The sequence below is a fragment of the Eucyclogobius newberryi genome, unplaced genomic scaffold (genome assembly GCF_026437365.1).
Source record: "Eucyclogobius newberryi isolate DKJ021-1_F unplaced genomic scaffold, fEucNew1.0.hap1 SCAF_6, whole genome shotgun sequence".
NCBI classification, from domain to species: domain Eukaryota; kingdom Metazoa; phylum Chordata; class Actinopteri; order Gobiiformes; family Gobiidae; genus Eucyclogobius; species Eucyclogobius newberryi.
Genome location: NW_027316278.1, coordinates 39,796,477 through 39,806,476, shown reverse-complemented (window position 1 = coordinate 39,806,476; position 10,000 = coordinate 39,796,477). Strand labels below are relative to the sequence as shown.

Genomic DNA, 10,000 nt, shown 5'->3' with positions numbered 1-10,000 from the left:
TCTCCCCTCCTCTTCTCCCTCCCTTTGGGCCTCCTCTTCTCCCTCTTCCTCTTCTCCCCTCCTCTTCTCCCTCTCTTTGGGGGCTCCTCTGCTCCCTCTTCCTCTTCTCCCCTCCTCTTCTCCCTCTCTTTGGGCCTCCTCTGCTCCCTCCTGTGGTGCACTTGAAAGGCGCACTGGGCAGAAGGTAAACATGAGTGTGTTTGGTTAAGGACGCTCGCTGCAGTGAGGCGGGACCTCACCACACGATGAGCGCAGCCGCCAACACTAACTCTTCCTCATCTTCTCTCTGGATTCATGTTCTCTGTCTTCAATTGGGCGGGTTTGACAGGGGGATTAACCAATCAGAGGAAAGCCTGGTGTCATCCAGCTCATTCTTCTCTGTGGAGGTCTGGTTTGGGACTGTTGTATTTGACTGATCCATCCTCGCTGTGTGAAGGAGACGTTTCACAGTCTTTCCATCTGCTGCTGTCAGACTTTAGAACAAACACTGCCCTGAACACGTGCAATACTGACTTAACCATGTGCAATACTGACTTAACCATGTGCAATACTGACTTAACCATGTGCTATACTGACTTAACCATGTGTAATACTGACTTAACCATGTGCTATACTGACTTAACCATGTGCAATACTGATTTAACCGTGTGCAATACTGATTTAACCGTGTGCAATACTGACTTAACCGTGTGCAATACTGACTTAACCGTGTGCAATACTGACTTAACCATGTGTAATACTGACTTAACCATGTGCAATACTGATTTAACCGTGTGCAATACTGACTTAACTGTGTGCAATACTGACTTAACCGTGTGCAATACTGACTTAACCATGTGCAATACTGACTTAACCATGTGCAATACTGACTTAACCATGTGTAATACTGACTTAACCGTGTGTAATACTGACTTAACCGTGTGCAATACTGACTTAACCGTGTGCAATACTGACTTAACCATGTGCTATACTGACTTAACCATGTGCTATACTGACTTAACCGTGTGCAATACTGACTTAACCATGTGCAATACTGATTTAACCGTGTGCAATACTGATTTAACCGTGTGCAATACTGACTTAACCATGTGTAATACTGACTTAACCATGTGTAATACTGACTTAACCATGTGCTATACTGACTTAACCATGTGCTATACTGACTTAACCGTGTGCAATACTGACTTAACCATGTGCAATACTGATTTAACCGTATGCAATACTGACTTAACCGTGTGCAATACTGACTTAACCGTGTGCAATACTGACTTAACCATGTGCAATACTGACTTAACCATGTGCAATACTGACTTAACCATGTGTAATACTGACTTAACCATGTGCAATACTGACTTAACCATGTGTAATACTGACTTAACCATGTGTAATACTGACTTAACCGTGTGCAATACTGACTTAACCGTGTGCAATACTGACTTAACCATGTGCAATACTGACTTAACCATGTGCAATACTGACTTAACCGTGTGTAATACTGATTTAACCGTGTGCAATACTGATTTAACCATGTGCAATACTGACTTAACCGTGTGCAATACTGACTTAACCATGTGTAATACTGACTTAACCATGTGCTATACTGACTTAACCATGTGCTATACTGACTTAACCGTGTGCAATACTGACTTAACCATGTGCAATACAGATTTAACCGTGTGCAATACTGATTTAACCGTGTGCAATACTGACTTAACCATGTGTAATACTGACTTAACCATGTGTAATACTGACTTAACCATGTGCTATACTGACTTAATCATGTGCTATACTGACTTAACCATGTGCAATACTGACTTAACCATGTGCAATACTGACTTAACCATGTGTAATACTGACTTAACCATGTGCTATACTGACTTAACCATGTGCTATACTGACTTAACCGTGTGCAATACTGACTTAACCATGTGCAATACTGATTTAACCATGTGCAATACTGATTTAACCGTGTGCAATACTGACTTAACCATTTGTAATACTGACTTAACCATGTGTAATACTGACTTAACCATGTGCTATACTGACTTAACCATGTGCTATACTGACTTAACCATGTGCAATACTGATTTAACCGTGTGCAATACTGACTTAACCGTGTGCAATACTGACTTAACCATGTGCAATACTGACTTAACCATGTGCAATACTGACTTAACCATGTGTAATACTGACTTAACCATGTGCAATACTGACTTAACCATGTGTAATACTGACTTAACCATGTGTAATACTGACTTAACCGTGTGCAATACTGACTTAACTGTGTGCAATACTGACTTAACCATGTGCAATACTGACTTAACCATGTGCAATACTGACTTAACCATGTGTAATACTGATTTAACCGTGTGCAATACTGATTTAACCGTGTGCAATACTGACTTAACCGTGTGCAATACTGACTTAACCATGTGTAATACTGACTTAACCATGTGCTATACTGACTTAATCATGTGCTATACTGACTTAACCGTGTGCAATACTGATTTAACCGTGTGCAATACTGATTTAACCGTGTGCAATACTGACTTAACCATGTGTAATACTGACTTAACCATGTGTAATACTGACTTAACCATGTGCTATACTGACTTAATCATGTGCTATACTGACTTAACCATGTGTAATACTGACTTAACCATGTGCTATACTGACTTAACCATGTGCTATAATGACTTAACCGTGTGCGATACTGACTTAACCATGTGCAATACTGATTTAACCGTGTGCAATACTGATTTAACCGTGTGCAATACTGACTTAACCATATGTAATACTGACTTAACCATGTGTAATACTGACTTAACCATGTGCTATACTGACTTAACCATGTGCTATACTGACTTAACCATGTGTAATACTGACTTAACCATGTGCTATACTGACTTAACCATGTGCTATACTGACTTAACCGTGTGCAATACTGACTTAACCATGTGCAATACTGATTTAACCGTGTGCAATACTGATTTAACCGTGTGCAATACTGACTTAACCGTGTGCAATACTGACTTAACCGTGTGCAATACTGACTTAACCATGTGCAATACTGACTTAACCGTGTGCAATACTGACTTAACCATGTGTAATACTGACTTAACCATGTGTAATACTGACTTAACCGTGTGCAATACTGACTTAACCGTGTGCAATACTGACTTAACCATGTGTAATACTGACTTAACCATGTGCTATACTGACTTAACCATGTGCTATACTGACTTAACCGTGTGCAATACTGACTTAACCATGTGCAATACTGATTTAACCGTGTGCAATACTGATTTAACCGTGTGCAATACTGACTTAACCATGTGTAATACTGACTTAACCATGTGTAATACTGACTTAACCATGTGCTATACTGACTTAATCATGTGCTATACTGACTTAACCATGTGTAATACTGACTTAACCATGTGCTATACTGACTTAACCATGTGCTATAATGACTTAACCGTGTGCAATACTGACTTAGCCATGTACAATACTGATTTAACTGTGTGCAATACTGATTTAACCGTGTGCAATACTGACTTAACCATATGTAATACTGACTTAACCATGTGTAATACTGACTTAACCATGTGCTATACTGACTTAACCATGTGCTATACTGACTTAACCATGTGTAATACTGACTTAACCGTGTGCTATACTGACTTAACCGTGTGCTATACTGACTTAACCGTGTGCAATACTGACTTAACCGTGTGCAATACTGATTTAACCGTGTGCAATACTGACTTAACCGTGTGCAATACTGACTTAACCATGTGCTATACTGACTTAACCATGTGTAATACTGACTTAACCATGTGCTATACTGACTTAACCATGTGCTATACTGACTTAACCATGTGCAATACTGACTTAACCATGTGCAATACTGATTTAACCGTGTGCAATACTGATTTAACCGTGTGCAATACTGACTTAACCGTGTGCAATACTGACTTAACCGTGTGCAATACTGACTTAACCATGTGCAATACTGACTTAACCGTGTGCAATACTGACTTAACCATGTGTAATACTGACTTAACCATGTGTAATACTGACTTAACCGTGTGCAATACTGACTTAACCGTGTGCAATACTGACTTAACCATGTGCAATACTGATTTAACCATGTGCAATACTGACTTAACCATGTGTAATACTGATTTAACCGTGTGCAATACTGATTTAACCGTGTGCAATACTGACTTAACCGTGTGCAATACTGACTTAACCATGTGTAATACTGACTTAACCATGTGCTATACTGACTTAACCATGTGCTATACTGACTTAACCGTGTGCAATACTGACTTAACCATGTGCAATACTGATTTAACCGTGTGCAATACTGATTTAACCGTGTGCAATACTGACTTAACCATGTGTAATACTGACTTAACCATGTGTAATACTGACTTAACCATGTGCTATACTGACTTAATCATGTGCTATACTGACTTAACCATGTGTAATACTGACTTAACCATGTGCTATACTGACTTAACCATGTGCTATAATGACTTAACCGTGTGCAATACTGACTTAGCCATGTGCAATACTGATTTAACTGTGTGCAATACTGATTTAACCGTGTGCAATACTGACTTAACCATATGTAATACTGACTTAACCATGTGCTATACTGACTTAACCATGTGCTATACTGACTTAACCATGTGTAATACTGACTTAACCGTGTGCTATACTGACTTAACCGTGTGCTATACTGACTTAACCGTGTGCAATACTGACTTAACCGTGTGCAATACTGATTTAACCGTGTGCAATACTGACTTAACCGTGTGCAATACTGACTTAACCGTGTGCAATACTGACTTAACCGTGTGCAATACTGACTTAACCGTGTGCAATACTGACTTAACCGTGTGCAATACTGACTTAACCATGTGTAATACTGACTTAACCATGTGTAATACTGACTTAACCATGTGTAATACTGACTTAACCATGTGCAATACTGACTTAACCATGTGCAATACTGACTTAACCATGTGTAATACTGACTTAACCATGTGTATTACTGACTTAACCATGTGCAATACTGACATGTGCATCACTTATAAGTGATCTGATCACAATGAAGTCAGAGTGTTTTTACTTTGCAAATCCGAAAAGCACTTTCCTCTTTCTCATTAACTTGCGCCCAAACCTCAATTCTGCTCCGTGATTGGTTCCAGTCCCGCCTTGGGGTTCTAAACGCCATGTCATCAGAAGCTTTACACAGAGGTCACTACAGGTCAAGCAAGGGAAGCACTTGCTCCACCACCGACCTCTGACTATGTAATATTGTCTCTGGATGTGGCGTCTGTGAACAGGCACTGCACAGGTTCTTTTATCGCTGACATTGTATTTGTGAAATGAGATCTATTTAAAGGTCTCGTCTGAAGCACACTGTCCTCACTCAGGGTGCAGCTCCACGGGCATGATTTAAATTGTGATTGGCTGTGCTATTGATAATGACTACAAGCCCTGACGTCTGTAGTTACGAAGTCATTTGAGCCCTAAGCCCGAAGTCCCTCACCTCCCCCCTGCTGGACCCCCTGCAGTTCACCTGCAGAGCCAACAGGTCTGTAGACAACACTATCAACCTGCAGGGGGAGCACTGACTTCCTGACGGATCAGAGGCAGTGTGTGCGGCTGGGGAAGAATGTCTCAGACACTGGGACTATCAGCACAGGAGTCCCACAGGGCTGTGTACTTTCTCCCCTGCTCTTCTCCCTGTGACAAACTGCTGCACCTCCAGCCACAACTCTGTAAAACTGATCAAGTTTGCGGACGACACCACCCTCATCACCATGACGACACCACCCTCATCACCATGACGACACCACCCTCATCACCATGACGACACCACCCTCATCGCCATGACGACACCACCCTCATCAGGCTCATCTGGGACGGGGATGAGTCTGTTACAGGAGGTGGAGCGGCTGGTGTCCTGGTGCAGTGGTAACAACCTGGAGTTAAACGCCCAGAAGACTCTGGAGATGATCGTGGACTTCCCCATCACCATCGTCCTTGGTGGCACCACCCTCAGCTCCCTAATCAAGAAGGCCCAGCAGAGGATGTACTATGTTTCATTTGTAACAATATTGCACATTGTTTTTGCCATTTCATTCAAAGTCTCATTTCACAATTATGTCCAAGTATTTTATTTTTTAATTTTTATCTCTATTATTTTTCTCTTAGGGCCCCATGGTATTTCCATTGCTTTTACACACTTGTACAACAAAGTTATCAGTCTTTATTTCTCTTTTCTAGTCCCAATAATTGCCTCGATACTGGCGACATGTCTCTTCCACAAAACTAAAAGTACAATCAGAAATTGTACTTTTAGTCACTGATAATTAATTGTATTGGTCAAAAGTCAGAAGTTCCCCTCACACACGAGGAGCAGGATGCCCCGCCCCCTTCCCCTCCCACACGAGGAGCAGGATGCCCCGCCCCCTTCCACTCCCACACGAGGAGCAGGATGCCCCGCCCCCTTCCACTCCCACACGAGGAGCAGGATGCCCCGCCCCCTTCCCCTCCCACACGAGGAGCAGGATGCCCCGCCCCCTTCCACTCCCACACGAGGAGCAGGATGCCCCGCCCCCTTCCCCTCCCACACGAGGAGCAGGATGCCCCGCCCCCTTCCCCTCCCACACGAGGAGCAGGATGCCCCGCCCCCTTCCCCTCCCACACGAGGAGCAGGATGCCCCGCCCCCTTCCCCTCCCACACGAGGAGCAGGATGCCCCGCCCCCTTCCACTCCCACACGAGGAGCAGGATGCCCCGCCCCCTTCCCCTCCCACACGAGGAGCAGGATGCCCCGCCCCCTTCCCCTCACACACGAGGAGCAGGATGCCCCGCCCCCTTCCCCTCCCACACGAGGAGCAGGATGCCCCGCCCCCTTCCACTCCCACACGAGGAGCAGGATGCCCCGCCCCCTTCCCCTCCCACACGAGGAGCAGGATGCCCCGCCCCCTTCCCCTCCCACACGAGGAGCAGGATGCCCCGCCCCCTTCTCCTCCCACACGAGGAGGAATAAATCAGAAGTGCAGTAATGGAATACAGTCAAAACAAAATGTTTGAATCTTTAAGACCATAAATCACTACATCAATGTCTATTATTTTGTAAAAATAAATAGAAACATTCTATTATCTATTATGTTATTTTAATGTTAGTATCTAAAGTGATATCGAAATTTAGTTGAACTTTTAGTATCTAATGTTAAGTGTGGATCAAAAGTTCCAAAGTGCATTCATGACAAGGATCTGAAGTGTGTAAAGTGCAAGTTTTGGGGTCGAACTGTGGAACGTTCCAGGAAAAGCAATAACCGTCCTTCAAAGTTACAGCTTACACATCTTACCTTGGACAAAAACGGGGGGACAATGGTGGACATACCTTCTGGTTCTGGGATGCGTGCACTGACAGGGGCAGGTAGTCCAGGGGGGCCGGGGGGACCTGGGAGCCCCCTGTCTCCTGGGAACCCATGGGGCCCACGGGGACCTGACAGACAAAGCAAAAGTGTGACCATGACAGTGTGAAGAGCGTAAGATTCAAACATCCTGTCTCGTATTGAAATGATGGGTGGAAAATCTCGATATGTTTATATATTTGATACTTTTGCAAATGTTTGTATTTTGGCCAGTTTGCCCTCTCAGCACATATGCTTTCATGCAGAAACAACATTGTCCATCCATCTATCTTCTTCCGCTTATCCGGGGCCGGGTCGCGGGGCAGAAGTCTAAACATGGTCCAATCTGCACCTAAAGATTCACTTCTACATTTGTATTGGACATTGTAACTTCAAAGGCTTTTCCTCCCATTGAAACATAAGGAGCTCTTGAAGTAGCACCTACCCACCAGCTTCAGGTAACTGTATTTATACCCACAGCACTGGTAACAACTGCTTTAGAGTGGGAGCTTCATCACACCAGTGAAGTCCAGTCAAGACAAGCAGTGATTGAACAATCATTTTAAAATGACAGTGTGTCACAACTATATTTACAGTTTTTTACGATTGAATAAACACTTACAATTATCAAAACCTTACACTCAAGGAGCAAAACTCAGATTTGCACCACTGTAACACAATAAGTCCGTTCACACTTTGTGCAAAACAACACACACACAGTGAAGTGCAACTCTGAATGATGAAGGATCATCTCCTGCAGACGTGATCCAGAAGGAAGAGAGGACCTTCTGTATTTGCTTTGAAGTGGACACAAGTAAACTGCAAAAGAAGTGTTCAAATGATCATTCTGAATCATTTTCCATTCACCGGCAGTGTTTGAGCACGGGGGAGACGTGGAGGCGACCGTCCCGTCCACACATGAGCACGGGGGAGACGTGGAGGCAACCGTCCCGTCCACACATGAGCATGGGGGAGACGTGGAGGCAACCGTCCCGTCCACACGTGAGCACGGGGGAGACGTGGAGGCAACCGTCCCGTCCACACGTGAGCACGGGGGAGACGTGGAGGCAACCGTCCCGTCCACACATGAGCATGGGGGAGACGTGGAGGCAACCGTCCCGTCCACACGTGAGCATGGGGGAGACGTGGAGGCAACCGTCCCGTCCACACGTGAGCACGGGGGAGACGTGGAGGCAACCGTCCCGTCCACACGTGAGCAAGGGGGGGGAGACGTGGAGGCAACCGTCCCGTCCACACATGAGCATGGGGGAGACGTGGAGGCAACCGTCCCGTCCACACATGAGCACGGGGGAGACGTGGAGGCAACCGTCCCGTCCACACGTGAGCACGGGGGAGACGTGGAGGCAACCGTCCCGTCCACACATGAGCATGGGGGAGACGTGGAGGCAACCGTCCCGTCCACACATGAGCACGGGGGAGACGTGGATGCAACCGTCCCGTTCACACGTGAGCACGAGGGAGATGTGGGGGTGGTGGCCAGAGCAGACCTGAGCTCATGGAGTAATGTGTGCCCAGGCACTCCTGGAAAGATGACGTCGCTTTTGTGCATGTGCAGCACATGATTTAAACAAACATATGGAACATATTTGTGCGACACTCAAGCCTTCTTCATTCTAACAGGACGAACTTCAATTCTGTTTCGAGAGTTGATCGTTCTCTACTTTTTATCGTTGACCCACATATTATACACAACCTATTTGAGCTTCTTACACAACCCGGAGCCACCTACATCCATGTGTTTCATGGTTTGAACCCCGTTGTTCTCCAGTCTCAGTCGAGCTAGCCGAGCCGCTAGCTTCATGGCTGAATCTTCCTTTATCTGCTCAAGTTGTCATATGTGGAGTCAGATCCTGGCTCCTTCTCAGATGACAAGACCAGGAACAAGACCAGGAACAAGACCAGGAACAAGACCAGGACAGATTTGTGACAGTTTCAGAAGAAGCAAAGTGCTAAACACCAGCTGTGGTGCAGCGTGAGCTTCCGTCTACAACAGGTTTGCTCCCTCAGCGATCACACGCCCGCTGAACGGACCCGTGACACTCAGAGATGTGAAGCTGCCAGCAGTGTCAGTGACATGTGACCCGGAGCCAGAATGGGAAAGCAGAGTAGACAAAGATTCCACCGAATCGTGATCGATGCACGTCGTAACGACGCCCGGCGGATTCGACCAGAGGTGCTCAAAGTGCAGTAGGTGCACAATGTGAATTGGCAAAGTTGATGTCAGAGACCATAATATTTTCTGACCCTCTGTACAGCCACTTTTCAGCATTCAGCTGCTGGTTATCCAGTTGGTGCCCTCAAAACAATGTAGTGAGGTTTCCCCAAATTAATTGTATGTTTGCTATAACCCGACCCAACATTTTACAAGTGGGTGGGTAGGTAAATTATTATTGTTTTTTTTTAAGTTTGAAGGCAAAAATAAATATCCAAATTAATTGTATGTTTGCTGTAACCCAACCCAACATTTTTCACATTTTTTTTTTACTTTTAAGGCATAAAAAATGTGTATATAAAATCCACCCCTTTAATGATATG

At 44.8% G+C, this 10,000-nt stretch overlaps 1 protein-coding gene across 1 annotated transcript in view; it reads right to left on the bottom strand.

Moving 5' to 3' along the window:
- emid1 (EMI domain containing 1) overlaps positions 1-10,000 on the bottom strand; it is a 188,176-nt gene that overhangs the window by 12,513 nt on the left and 165,663 nt on the right. Inside the window, exon 9 of the mRNA XM_072433921.1 lies at positions 7,432-7,536. Within this exon, the coding sequence (XP_072290022.1) occupies positions 7,432-7,536 (105 nt within the window). The remainder of the gene's footprint in view (positions 1-7,431; positions 7,537-10,000) is intronic.